We start from the raw sequence: 15,535 nt of genomic DNA, 5'->3' as shown, positions 1-15,535 counted from the left end.
AACAGTCATCACATGTACAACAACCAACAATTCAAGTATGGTGGGATACGTCACCAGTAGCTATGTTTTAGTGGTTGACTTTAATTCAACAACTTTTTAGTTGGTATGATGCACACGTATGGGGTATATGCTACATACTTTCATGGTTTGGTAATTCACATCGCTGGTAGATTGAGTTGCACCATTGGTCGATTATACCCTACAAACTTTTCTTCATGGGACAATCTTAACCTTTCCATCTGTGGTCTACCAATGGACGGTCGATTGTAGAAAAACACAACAACAGTCCACATTCAGCAGTAAAGTGGGAATATATATCTGTTGTAATGTATATTCATGGGGTACATCACGTGGATTCTTTATTGTATAGTAATCATATATGGACCCACTTATCAGAATAAGAATGCGTGTACTTAGCCATTCCGTTTTTCTAATACATCAGCTAGTGGTGTATTTCAATACAACAACATTAGCCGCTAATAGCTATGTTGTATTTCAATACAACAACATCAGTCAAATTGATCTCTACGTATGCTTAAGATATGACATAACGTAGACTAGCCATTATGACCCCCCACGTGTACAAAAGTTATGGTATGACATATATTTGTGATGTACACGCATGTGTTATTTTTCTATTATGATGTACACGCATGTGGCACATTACTTGGATCAATTCATAAATCAACAAAATGGTATACATGAACCCATACCATTTGAAAGCCTTGGATTCCAATCCAAAAAGAAAGGATAGGCCACGTACCTTTTTATATGAAAATAATTGGAGATCCGCCGTTAAATGCTCTGATACCACTATTGGGAAGTCGGCAGGTGAGCCCTCAAGATCTGATGGTCTACACGAAGTTTGGAACCCTCACAAAGCAGAAGAATGGTGCTTCAACGGCCCGCTTATCTACTACTGGAGCAGATGGAACTATTCACACCTCTGATCCTACGGTATATAGTGGCCTCGGATTGCGATCTATGGATTAGATCGTCCCAAGGACAATCTAAAATGGACAGACTATAGTGCACACTATATCTCTCTGTATACTCTCGATTTATCGTATGACTCAATACTTTACACGAGAGAAGCGCATTCCTTTTTATAACAGAGGAAGGAGAGTTTGGGTGGGATTGGGATAAGGCCAAATATTCCGATCAAATCCCTATCTTCAATTAAAAATCAAATTCATATTTGAATTTGAAATTTAATTCAAAGGAAGAGACTGGAGAAAACATGGGATGTACCCACTAGTGATTGCTCACAAGTGGGCCCCACTGGCCTACGTCCAACAAAAAGGTCCATGTGGCTTCACATTAGAAGAGTGCATATACCCATCTCATTCTCATTCATCTAAGATCATCACCTCAACCTCCGAATTCAAGCACCATAATCACCACAACCACTGAAAAAAAATACCCGCTAGGGGACATTAAACTTAAGGCAGTGTCCACTCCAATCTCTATTTTACAACCGTGTATATTGTCGTACAACTGGGGCCAATGTCCCACATGCATGATTATTATTGTTATTGTATTTTGGGTCATTTATCTTAAGGTTTCTTAGTTACTTGGTTAGAAAGTTAACAATAGTAATTTGGATTATTTCAGTAGCTTTGGTTAATTTGGATACCCTCCTCATATAAGAACACTTTAGAGACATTTAAGCACCTCCTGAATTGATTTAAAAAACCTAGAACTTTCCCTTTGTTTCTTGAGATTGTAGAAAAGGTGACTAACAGTGAGTTTATCTCTCAATTTTAAGTGTGCGATTATCCTTCAAACTTTCATGAATCTATCACAAAGCATCTATCCGTTGAATTCCACCATCCATCTCATGCATCCGGCATTAACATGGTTGTTGAACATGGCAATTTTCTAGAAAATGGAGAATCCTTGTCACGAAGATTAGGTCATTTGTTTCACAACCTATTCCATTTTCTTTTCTTTTGATTTCAAGTTCTTTTCTTTCTCAGCTTCAAGGAATTAAAAATTGGATAAAAATAATTGACCACGTGTACTGTCCGCCTCATGCTCAGCAATGTGTCTAGCAACTACCCCTCCATGACCTTACTTTCCTTGCTTGCCCTTTAGGGTGTGTATGTATTAGACGGGATTCTAGTGGAATTCATGGTTTCCAATATTGTTCGATACGACAAAGTATCACTCAAGTCATATCAATTTTGGTGGGGGTGGTTTAAATCAGACCACCTATACATCACAATCTGATGACTTGGTCTCAACTCATCCTGACTTGTTTTGAATCAGGAAGAGTTGCACCAATGCAAACCATGTCAGACCAATATGAACGACTCAAACGTGGTCAGATAAGTCAGAACAATCATATTTTTATTTTTATTTTTCATCTGTGCGACTCGTCGTGTATAGGATGAGTTGTATCAGTATCGGGGATGCGACGTGCTCTGATACTAAGACAAGTTGCACTCAGAAACCAAGTTGTAAAACCCTGGTAGTATTGGATGGGACCATGTCGGCAAGCAAGTATTTTGTGTTAGATTTTGTCGTGGCCAGTTCTAGTGCCTAGGTAAAAGAGAAAAGCCACTGTTCCATGAGGCCGAGCTGTGTGAGCCCCACCGTGATGCGTTTCGAACATCTACCCCATCAGTCAGACGCACCATTCCATCGTGGGCCTAGGTCTCAAAAATCAAGTCAATCCGTGACTTGTGTGGGCCACACCACAACAGAAGTGGGGAGGGGCCGTGCACCATTAAAACATTCATAATCATTTTTTGGGCCCACCGAGATGTGGTTTCAAATCCAGCCCATCCATTATGTGTGTCCCACTTGGATGAGGGTTTAGACCAAGTTTCAGCAACATTCAAAACTCAGGTGGGCCCCACCAAGTGCTTTTATATGTTTTAACGGTGTCTTCACATGATTTTAGATGGTATGGCCCACCTGAGTTCCGTATACGGCTGATTTTTAGGATATCCCATAATTTAGAGGGGAGCCATCAAATGGACGGTGTTGATGGTCGACACGCATCACGATGGGGTCCACACAGCTCGACCTCACGGGACCTCACGACCACCCAAACGACCGAGTCGGGCCAAGTCGAGTCGGGATTGATGGATCATACACGGATTGGAAGTTATGGTCTGAGTAAAGCAACATACAGATATCATACCATATGACTGCTTCTCTCCTGTTGGGACACTTCTGTTTGATATCTTGAGTCGCCTGGTTGACGCAGGCATTGCAGGTGTCAAAAGAAACATCCCCTCTACAAAGGAAGAGGCCGAAGGCAGTGTTGGGATTTCCACCCCTCTCAGTGTAAAAGAAAGTGACAAAATGAGCGTTGAAAGTTAGAATGGGGAGAAGGGTGTTGAGATTAGTTTCAAAGGTTGTATTAGGAGTGTAATTCAGCTACTGAGTAGTTAAGAGTTGTAGAACTCATCGTAGAAGTACTGCTATGCTTGAGAGAGGGAATGGAAGAGAAAAAGAAGAATGAAAGATAGTTGGAAAATATGCATCTCTTCTTCCTTGGATAGCATGGAAAGGGAAGAGAACACAAAACCTCGTTCTGAAACTTGTATAAATTTTCCATGATCTCGTCTGCAGTATTTATCACACCATAGGGCCGCACATGAAGAGATGATTTGACTAGAGCACTCCCATCTTCTTTCTTGCAGTGGATGGCTCACAATTCATAGCTGATGGTGATTGGGTGGTTGGAATCATTAATATAAATAGTTGAATTTTGGACATTGAGATGAAAATTCAACACTAACATCCACCACATGAAATCAACGATTAGGATCATCCATAAAGCATGATCCAATGCGTATGTCTCATCCACATCAGTTCTATTAGCTGAGTTTGAACGACTACAAATATCCATTAAGAATGATGGTGGCTCATGTTCTCTAATTCCCATTAATTATTGTTTGGGAATGATCTATTTTCATCTCGCATCCGTCCATTCCAGACGTACAGAATGATTAGATAATTGTGCGTTTGGAAAGGTTATCTATTCAAGGTAGGGGCCACTGGATGGATGGACCTGATTGATTCAATACACTGCCACCTGTACTATGGGGAATCGATCTGCAATATTCCAGTTCTACCAGCTCCCTACAGGAAAGTGGAGAATATCCGGCGCTTTTTTACCGGCGGCCATCACCAACTGCCGGATGCTCGGCCAACTTAAAATGAAAAGCCCTCTCTCTGTTTCTCTTTACCTCTCACTATCTCTCCCTCTCCCTCTCCCTCTCCGCCGTCTCGTCTCTCCCTCTCCCGTCCTCGATCTCTCTCCCTCATACTCTCTCGATCTCTCTCCCTTCCTCTCCCTCCCCCTCTCGATGTCCCTCTCCTCCCTCTGTCTCGATCTCTCTTTCCCTCGTTTTCTTCAACGTGTTGTTCCTTCTTCGATCTCTCTCCAACAATCGAAGAAAGTAGAAGAAAGAAGAGAAAATCGAAGGTACTTTCTCTCGATCTCTCTCCCTTCATCTCTGTCTCTCTCACATCCCCTTTTGATTATCAAAATTTGGGCAGCAACCATCGCAGCGGCAGCCATATCCGCTGCTGTCCATGGGCGCCGATATCTGCATGTTAGTTGTTTGAAGAAATGCTTCAACCAATAACGTGTACCACTGTTGCACATTTAATCTCCCTGTTTCATTCATACTTTTTTGGCCCATCCATGAGTGGACTAGCCTGATATATGGGAGGGGAACAATCAACATTGATCCACCTCATTGGAGGCAGTGATCCCACACACATATCACTTTAGACCATGTGTTTGTGGAGATAGGGCATTCCTCCTCTGTTTATTCACTTCGATGAATGTAACTAATAAGAAATACAGATGGGAACATTATAGGTCCGAATTCCACATTTAATGTACATGTGTGGCCCACCTGATGAGCAGGCAGGCCTGATTTTTACATTAGGTAATATGCACAGCGGCCGCCACCTTATAGACATTCAGATGTGCCATGTTTGTGCTATCGTGAAGGTGCATGTTGGGCTAGCAAACCTCTTGCCATTAGATGTTTGTTTTGCTTAATATGTAAACCTTCATATTATCTCTACAAATCTGTTATATCTATTGAAATGCTATTGTAACATATGGTTTTTTTACTAGCTTGTCATCCAGCAGCAATTGACATTGTATTCTACAGTTGCAGTGTATAGATAGCTCTCTTTTGAATTACCATCCAAATGTTGTTTTGAATGTATGAGACTTCCCTGAAATAAAAAATAATAATAATAATTAACTGTTTACTTTTAAATATATGATGCACTCATCCATGGATATGTTTGTTGGAGATGACATCTATGTTCTATCCCTATTTATTTAACAAACATTTCCTTATTTGATGGCCAAAAAAAGAAAAGTAACATTTGCTTTATTTATGGTAGATCAATCACTTTCAGGATACCGTGCAACAGGAACTACTGCCATGCAAACAAAACAAATATGTTAAAGATAAGGCAGATCTATAAGTTGAAGATTTTATTTTCTTCTCTCCTTGCATTATCTCTATTGATCTTATAGTTCATGCTTTTGGTGGGTTGTGTAAGACCCGTATCTTAGCCCGTACCATTCCATATGCTTCCGCGGTCCTCTCGATCAAATTTCGGCGACCCGCGGTCTATTATCGGCATTTGCATGCAATCTTGAGTCACGTCCTATTGATCTGAGTCGGTTCAACCCGAGACTTGTACCAGTGCGACCGCGCCGTCGCCCCGGTTCCGATGCCGCGTCTTGCACGCCGATGCGGTACCCTGACCAGGAGATGTAGGCCCGCGTTCAGTTCGAAGAAAACACCGTGTGTTGCAAATTTCAAGAGAATCTATCACATCAAATGTCAAGTACACTCCCATCACTCACCATCACTCACACCCATCCCTAAGTACAACAACCATTCCTAAAGTCAACTCTCACCCATCACTCACCCATCACTTACCCATCTCTCTCCCTTATACCTTTCTCTCTCATCCCTCTCTCTCTCTCTCTCATTTTTCCTCTCAAGCAACCCACGACCAATGCTCCATGAGAGAGCTAGGTGTGGCCCACCTTCCTATCTCACATCCCCACCCTTCAAAACCGATCTCGACCGTTGAATCATGTCTCATTGGAGCTAAGATGAGGAAGAGGAGCCCAAGAAGAAGCAAATGGTGGGTGTTTTCTAGTATTTATTTGTGTGGTTTGATGAATTGAGGGGCCCATAGTGGTGGGATCCCTCCGCTACCTGATCTCCCTCTCTCTCTTTCTCTCACTTTCTCTTTTGATGTGTGTGTGGCCCACCCTGATGCACCCCACCGTGGAGCATGTATTTTATCCATGCCATCCTTTTGTTGGGCCCACCTTGCTAGACCGTCCGGCTGCAGGCCCACTGGCATGTCCCAGGCAAAGGAAAAGCACAAATGTGAAGTTGATCCTGTCGGGTGGGCCATGTCCACGTGGGACCCACCTTTGAAGAATCTATATATTCACTTCGTCCGTCCAGCGTCATCCGGGGACGTTGGACGTGGTTCACACAACAACCAGAAAAAAAAACGATTTTAAGGCTTTTGGGTGGGCTGCTCACACAGGCCCCACCCTGATGCATTGATTCAATCCACACCGTCTATTCTGTCCCTCAGCTCATTTTAGGCGTTGAGCCAAAAAAAGAACTCAATCCGAGATTCTAGTGGGCCATAGCATAGTAAATAAGTTTTTTTGACCGTTGAAATACATTCTAATGTTGCTATACATCAAAACCCATCCAATATTAGACTTGATGAGTTTGTATAGAGCTATGGAGACCAATGGCTGGGCCAGATCTACCTGATGCGGGTCCCACCTGGGAAAAACCATGAAAATTCCTTTTTTAAAATATATATATATATATATATATATATATATATATATATATATATATATAAACACAACAGCATCACCTGCTGCGCTGTGCGTTGCCAGGCAGGCCCCACCGTAATGCATGTGCTGGCCCAAAGCATGGGTCCCAGCTGTGGCCCCACTGTGATGTGGATCCCACATCAACACCATGCATTTGATGGCCCGTGAGGGCAGTGGGCCCCACCCCAAAAACCAGTTCAATCTGGAGCTCAGGTGGCCCACACCATGGGAAATAGTGGGATTGAATGTATACCATTGCAAACCCTTTTTTTTGGGGGTCAGAAGTTTTGGATCCCTCAACTCAGGTCACGTGTGACCCTATCAACAGGTTTGGATGGCAAACAAATATTACAGTGGGCCCCCAGGTCCACGTGACCCTATCAATAGGTTGGATGCAAACAAACATTCTGGTGGGCCCCAGGCCCACGTGACCTCATCAACAGGTTGGAAGGAAAATAAACATTATAGTGGGCCACATTTTTATGACCTCGTCAACGGGTCAGGTGGAAAATAAACGTCATGGTGGGCCCCACATGGGACCCACTGATGTATGTATTGTGATCCACACCTTCCACTAGTATGGACCCCACCATGAGGTCGTATTTCATCTATGTCGTCCATCCCTATGGACCCACCATAATGCATGTGTTTCATCCAAACCGTTCAAATTATTTTAAGGCTTATAATGGAATATATATATATATATATATATATATATATATATATATATATATATATATATAAAAGACAGATCTAGGATCAAGTGGGTCATATTACAGGAAACAGTGAGTTTGATTGTCCACCATTAAAAATCTTAGGGGCTACCAGGTTTGGACCAAAATGATATTTGCTTTCCCTCTTAATTCGGGTCCATGAAACCTTATGATCAGATTGGATGGGAAATACATGAATTGGTGGGCCTTGGGAATTTTAAATGGTGAAAATCATTATCACCACTTGTATTTAGATGTGGCCTATTTGATATAGTTAGGGCCTCTTGGCGTAGCCCATTATAATGTGCATAAGGCCCATTAGTGCGGCCCATTGATGTGGCCCACTTGATGAATATAATGCCCATGTGATTAGGCCCATCTTGATGTATTTATGGACCGATGTTGATGCCCACCTGGATATAAATGAGGCTCACATGATTGGGCCCACTTTGATGTATTTTGTGGTCCATTCAAGGTGCCCACCTTCATATACTTGTGACCCATCTATGAGGCCTACCTTGATATATTTATGGGGCACATATAGTGCGGCCCATTGATGTAGTCGAGGTCCATGTGGTACAACCTATCATGATGTGTATTAGGCCCATGAGATGTGGCCCACTGTGACGTGTATCATGACCATATAATGCGGCCCATAGTGATGTGTATGTAGCCCTTGTATGAGGCCCAAAGGGGTGTATGTTGGCCCATATGACGAGGCCGATGTGACGTAAATGAGGCCCATTGTGATGGTATGTGAGGCCATGGGCCCACCATATGTTTGGCCCTAGGTTATTCCTTGGGAGTAGTGTTGGTTAGATGTCCACATTGATGGGCAATGATGGTTGGATGTCCACATTGTGACCTTCCCTTAAGCCTGGTTAGGCCCATTCTTATCATTCTCTAGTGGGTTAACCCAAACGAATGGGCCCCATTGATATTGCTTGGACCATCATCGATCGTCCATCTATGGGCCCCACCTTGCGTTGATTATCGATTAAGGCCGATTACCGATTCTGATTTGTCGTGGCCGATTGCCGATTGTCGATTATTGATTGAGGCTGATTATCGATCGAGGCCGATTACCGACTCTGATTTGTCGTGGCCGATTGCCGATTGCCGACTATCGATCGAGGCTGATTATCGATTAAAGCCGATTACCGATTCTGATTTGTCGTAGTCGATTACCGATTATCGATCGATGTCGATTATCGTAACCGATTGCCGATTTTGATTATCGTGGCCGATTGTCGATTCCGATTGTCGGGGCCCAATGTAATGTATATGCGGCCCATATTTGAGGCCCGCTATAACCTGCATTCAGCCCGTGTTTAAAGCCCAATGTGTGATGTATATGAGGCCTATGTGATGAGGCCCATTGTGATGCATTTAAGGGCCAGGCGATGGAGCCCATTGTGATGTATGTTAGGCCCATGTGAAAGACCCATCGTAGTGTTTATTAAGCTCTTGAGTGGGGCATATTGTGTCATATATTTGGCCCTCGTGTGAGGCTATGGGTCCACTGTATATTAGGGTCTATGTGGGTCATTCCCTCGGGGCAATGCTGGTTAAATGTCCACATTGTCGAGGCTGATTATTGATGCCAGTTATTGATACTGATTACGAGTATATGACAGCATTGCATCATGATACATGCCCTGTAACATCCCGAATTTTCACGACCAGAGTATGTACTCGTGCCCGAGGAAACCAGGTGTTAATATTGTAAAGTGAGAATGTCCCAAGGACTTGCTCTGAGATTTTCTCCTATCGACATCACATTCAATTATACTTTAGATGGAAACCAGCCATGGGAATAATATTAACTGTCTTCCTTATTCAAAATAAAATAATTAAATTGTCAAAGGCTCTATAATGAGAGCACAACATCAATTCCATGAATAGCAGAAACGTAAGTAAAACTAAATTCCTATTCTCTACTTTATTCGTCGCATTCATTCTCAAGTTGATGATCCTTAGGTTCTTCCACTTGTTCATCACCTGCATCATCTATACGGTTGGGAGAGGGTTAACGCCCTACTCATAGTGATGGTCATCCTTCAAGATTATCAATAATTCAAAAGTACTCATAAAAATAAAGTAAGGGTCTGATTAGCAAAGTATGTGGGGCTCATCATACGTAGTGACCATTATAATGTGGAATACGACTTTTAGATAACCGGCTCGACCCGCATCCCATAACTACGGATATTCGCCGGCATGGCCAACACTAGCGTGGATTTATGCGAACGTCTCAAGGCAACATAACACGCGATTGGGGGATTTACGTAACACGATATTTTCGTGGAGCGACTATTTGCGACATCCAATCCCTAAAAGTTGATGTAACACGTATACCGATTTACATACATCGATTTGTGTACCACGCCAGCCAACCCACGAAATTACGTGCCGACCGAGAGGGCCGCTACCCGTAATGCATTACGTCCATGATAAGATAGTCGAATCACTAGTCATGATACCTTACATCACTTGCACTTACAGAGAGAAATTGAATCATAACGAATATAACTGAATTTGAATCATGAAGAATATCAACTGAATTATGAAGGTTTTGGAATAACAGGACACGTGCCCGTGCCGTAAAGATAGACGGCACAAGGCCAATAAAATAAGAGAAGAGTGACAATGGTCAGCTCAAATATAAAGAGGAGTGGCAGAGTCATCTCAAATATAGAGACGAGTGGCAGAGCCAACTCAATAATTGATGAGGCAGGGCAAGGCTTGCATCCATGGCCTCGCATAAATGCAGAGAAATTCTCTTTGTGGTTGACATCATGTCATAATCCCAAAAGGGCCAATAATATAAAATAAATCAATTGAGAGGATAATTTCCAGAGGACATGTAAATAGGAAATACAGAATAATCCACATTAATTCATATTGTAAAAGGCACTAAAGAGGCCAGTAATTGATGGTGAAACATATAACAACATGTAAGATTCGGGTAATACGAAGAAAAGCCAGATTAAATACATGTAAAGGCGAGATCAAAACCATACAGTTACGTATAAAACTAGGATGAATTTAATAGCTTAAATTAGAGTAAGCTCAAAGGATAAAACCCTCACCTTTGGGTTGTCTGATTGTTTAGTTCAATGTTAATTGTCTGGTTACACACCTTAAGACCTGATTGTGTCCTAGTTCACATTATTAGGAAAAAGTTAGATTCCATCGGTTTGCTAGGGGTGATTGGCTCTGGGAAAAGATCTCGGTTAAGGTTAGACGCGTCATATGACATGAAAGCTAGAAGTTCCTTATAGCCCCTGTCTAGGAACTTCCACTCATTTCTCTTTACTGAGTTGACTCGGTTCAACCGGTGAATCACTTCATGTCTAACCGTGGAAGGAAGAAAGAAGAAGGTCTAGGAAAAGGGAGGAGTTCTATCCTTACCGAGCTGTGGTATGGAAATCCTCAACCGGAATCTCAGGCTGAAGAATCGTGCGTGCCTGCCCCCTTTCTTCCTCTTTCTTTTTCCTTTCTTTTCTTTCTTTCTTTCTTGCTGGACGTCAGCAAGCCTGGGGCGAACAGAGCTGCTGCACGTCTTCTCCCTCACTCTCTCTTTCTCGTTTTCTCCTTCCTTCGCTGGACAGCACGCCCCCTGTTATAGGTGGGGCGCTCGGTTTCTAGCAGAGTCTCGTTCGGAGACAATTTCTCATCATGCGCAGCGGAAGGCTCAGACGCACGTTCTTGTGCGTAAGGGAGACTGCGGTGGGGTCTGTGGGGCCCGTACTCCTTGGTGTTTACGAAATCCATGCCTTCCACCAGCTGCGTGATGGAATTCCGGTCTGGGATAGGCCACTTCGTCTTGCATTTGGCGCGGCCTCACGGAATTAAACGTGCTGTAGTAGATTGAACGCAGCAGATCGGGCTGTTGATGCAGGCACGTGTGCATACATAGGCGCACTTGGTCAGCATGATTCTGACGGTTCCGAGCTCATCTACAAGATGGACGGTCTGGATTAACCAAGTGGCCCATGATGGTGGCCCACAGCACCTCCCAAAATGGACAGGGCCCGTCCGTTGCGTGCGGCGACGAAAACAGGGTATCCGGTTTTGAGCCGGAGTCGGGTCAGCGTACACTGACCGACCTCCTTGATTCGGTGCACGGCGATAGCACCGCTGTGGTGCACACGCATAAGCTCTGCGGGCCCACTGTGCTGCTCGAGTGACAAATCTACACCGTCCATTCGTTTACCTATCGAATTTAAGGAGTTGAGTCCGAATTTGAGGTATATCAAAGATCAGGTGGCCCTAGATTTTATTGTTAAAGGTTGATCTGTCTATTGAGTCAGTTTTACGATGAATAAAGGGTTTTAATTTTTATGTGTACGGTTACATTATGGTATAAAGGCATGGTATAACATTTTCATATCCAACTAGTTGTGGGAACCAAGTGATCACGGTCTATATCAACAGTGTTATTGTACTTATTGCTAGTTTAAGGGTTTTATGAACGGCTGTCACTTCCGATGGTTAGATTCATGTCCCGGTGTAGGTGTAAGGTACGAATGGTGAGATTTGTATTGCACACATGCATAGATCGTGCTACTCTTCTTGGTAACGCTCGAGGACTTTTCGACATTCGAGCATCGAAAGTTTGGGATGTTACATGCCCATACGGATCATCTGCATGTTTGTTATGAGATGTGGTTGATCATTGCATATGTCATTGGACAGGTTGTTATAAGACTCCCTGATAGGTTGAGGTTATCTCACATGAGCGCACGGTATGCGCAGGATTGATGCATGGCTGGATTGTATGACTCATGCATCTTGCATCATGATTACTGCACGCCCGAGCGACATCAGGGTCGTAGCCTCCACAGACATATCGTGGATGGCCAGATGGGACACCGAAAATGTTGGTTCTAGCATACGGGCGCCATAGATGTCCCTGGGTGAAAATCTCTAAACCTCCTTGGTCAGGAGATGCCCCAACGTCGAGACCGAGTGGATATATGAGCGCCCGAGTGCCGAATACCAGGAGGCCGCGTCTCCCACTGTATCGTGGTCGGTTGGGAGGGAGTGTGGCCTTACCCGCCCGAGGGTAGGGGCATTACTAGGCTGAGTTTGATTAGCTCGTGAATGGGTCCGCTATTGGCGTGTCGGATAGGTATTGACAGACTATTGGCTAGGCAGATAGTGAGGTTTCTTACGCTCACTTAAACTGTGCTGCTGGGAGAGAGACAGTGTCATTTGGAGTGTACTAAACCCCGGTGATGATCCCAGAGATGAACTGTATTGATATGTGGATATAGTGAGCAAGAGTTGCATACTCATTCATACATGCATTCATTCACTATCCACTCGGGTTGGTGGTGCGTAACTATTTGTTACGTGTGCCTTCGTAATGGCCAGGATTTCGGTTGGGGCACGTGAGTAACCTGAGATCAGGAGTTTACCACATTGAGTCTGACTATCCAAATTTAGGTATGGGACTGGTTTGGATAGAAGTCTCTTGTGATGGACCCCATAGCCTGCAATACTATGTACTATCATCTCGACTTCACACTCTAGCATGGTCACTCCATTCGCACCGCATATTGAATTATATCTGCGGCATATGGCAACCTGGGTTACTGTGTTTCTGTATTTATATGGTCTAGGTACGGATGACGCTATTTGTGTTACTCATCAGGAATGTTTATTGCATAGTTGATTCGTATTGTGTATTCTAATTGTCAGTATTTCCGCTTACTCTGTTATCCTATGATTTGTGATCTTGTTAGTACTTCTGCTTACTTTGATAATTCATGATCTTGTCCATATATTTGTTTATTCCGATATTGTACGATTTATGGATTATCGGTATTTCTGGTACTGTATGATGATGGCATTATATCGAATACTTGACACTTATCTTGTGCCACCTTCTAAGCTTTCTATAAGCTTATGCACGATAGATGCGTGCAGGAGATGTTAGGTTGCAGCATTGTTGAGCTTGGAGCGTGCAGTAGTCTTCTGGAGCTTGATATTCGATTTATGTATTTTCCTTTCAGCATTGTACTCAAATGATTATATTAGTAGATATGTGATGATGATGTTGTCTTTGTAATTTGGGTAATCTTGTGGTTATGCTTATTATGAATTAAATGTACAAAAAAAATAAAAATAAAAATAAAAAATTCTCCTTGTAGGATCCCAGAATCGGAATCTAGCATATGGACGCTAGGAATCGAGAATGGGGTACTACGGAGGCTGTCGGCACCGTATTCGGCGATCGGGATTCCTGTGAATCCGATTTCTGGGTTTGGGGCGTGACAGGTTGAGTATTCATGGTTGTGATGTACATTGATGGATGTGTTTGTGGTCCTTATCATAAATGTTATTCTAGCTCTGAGATGTTGGTCCCACCATGTAGTTGGCCTTACCCAGAAACCAGGTCAGTTGATGACTGATCAGGTGGGCAACACATGTATGTCTAATGTGGACCATTTTCATCTCTTTTCAAACCATCCATTGTTCTTGTATTTATATGGCACACCTGGTGAGTAGACTGGCCTGTTTTGTGGCCATGTCATCTGCGTTATGTGGTCCACTTGATGTGCTTTTTGGATGTCCCATAAAAACCCCCCAAACACACACACACACACACACACACACACACACACACACACACACACACACACACGCTAAAAGCACATGTCAAGAGGTGTGTGTAGGCTAAAGAAAAACTTATGAAAGATAACTAACTCTTGATCCTTACATGTTATTTTAGGTACAATACAAAACAGACTGTGAGAAGTTTTATGGGAGAATCCTTGACAACCGCAATGTTGTATCGGTTGTTGAAGGGACTTCCAAGCAGAAAACGGCAAAAATTTGGAGTAGTCTATATCCAGAAGAGCCATATGAGCTTGCCTTCAACATTACTTTCTCAGAAGGTGGTGCTGAAAAGTTTTCTGAAAGTGTAGAAAACATCAAATATGACCTGGTTTCAGCTGTTAGAAGGCAGAGCGTCTTCTTTTATCAGGTAACTCATGCATTTTGAGTCTTCCCTTTATTATACTGACAGCTCGTGTAATGATTATTTATTTATTTATTTTGTCACAGTTATGATTGTTACAGACAAACACTCTTGTGTGCCTTCAAGTCTTGTATCCTCCATCTCATGTTTTAGAACTTTTTAAATCAATATCTTCTTAGCTTATAGATGTTAGTAAAATATTCTTGGCATGCATTACTATGGTAAATAGTGAAACAATGAAAGAGATGAAACCCAAGCACTTGAAGATCCTCTTGCCTATGTGCACTAAAAAAATTGTTCTCCAGTAGCGTGCTGGAACTGGAAAAAGTGTGAACCATGGTGCATCAATCAAATCATGTAATAGTCACCTTTGAACCCAATTTGAATATTAAAGAAATAAGAATTTCGAAGAACTGTCTATCGCAAGGATGAACTGACATGGAACTATGCAAATATGGGGTAAAATGATTCCGTTGCTCATGTAATTGTCTATGGGCTCAACATGTAGCCTGGTAGTTTTGTTTTTCTGTCAAAACATTGTTATAAAACCTTTGAATTTCTTCTCTTAATACTTTAACTTGAATGTCGGCTTAGGAAATATCCATGAACCTTTTGCAGCCTTTGTCTTTACCTCTTGCATGCTTCATGATTTTCCTTGTTCAGCTTTCCTATTCATTTATAAGGGAATGCTTCACTCTAAAATAGATGAGCTAGGACTCAAATCATTCACTTCTTCTTATCCTACTTTATCTTTGGATAGGTATCAAGACCCAGTATGCATGATGATTGTTTTCTTGAAAGAGCTGTGGCCCCAGGTTTGCAGCATTCCCTCTAAAAAATTTCTGTGTATCAAGCATTCATTTAAATGATCATGATGTGCTCCATTGCATTTTGAATTTGAATTTCATTGCATTTTGATGTGCTTCATTACATTCAAGAAGTCTGGATACTAAGTGTTCT

At 42.6% G+C, this 15,535-nt stretch overlaps 1 protein-coding gene across 2 annotated transcripts; it reads left to right on the top strand.

Moving 5' to 3' along the window:
- Positions 1 to 3,920: 3,920 nt before the first annotated feature.
- LOC131221579 (uncharacterized) lies at positions 3,921 to 15,386 on the top strand. Of its 2 annotated transcripts, XM_058216861.1 has the most exons (3): positions 3,956 to 4,444; positions 14,327 to 14,581; positions 15,336 to 15,386. In XM_058216861.1, exons 1-2 carry the CDS (start codon positions 4,059 to 4,061, stop codon positions 14,520 to 14,522), a joined length of 582 nt encoding a protein of 193 aa, XP_058072844.1. In that variant the 5' UTR covers positions 3,956 to 4,058; the 3' UTR covers positions 14,523 to 14,581; positions 15,336 to 15,386. The 2 variants fall into 2 exon arrangements, with proteins under 2 accessions (XP_058072845.1, XP_058072844.1); XM_058216862.1 differs by lacking the exons at positions 14,327 to 14,581; positions 15,336 to 15,386 and adding an exon at positions 4,519 to 4,684 and having other exon boundaries at positions 3,921 to 4,444.
- The last annotated feature ends 149 nt before the right edge of the window (positions 15,387 to 15,535 follow it).

This window comes from Magnolia sinica, chromosome 12, assembly GCF_029962835.1.
Source record: "Magnolia sinica isolate HGM2019 chromosome 12, MsV1, whole genome shotgun sequence".
Lineage (NCBI taxonomy): Eukaryota > Viridiplantae > Streptophyta > Magnoliopsida > Magnoliales > Magnoliaceae > Magnolia > Magnolia sinica.
This window is presented reverse-complemented; position numbering and strand designations above follow the sequence as displayed.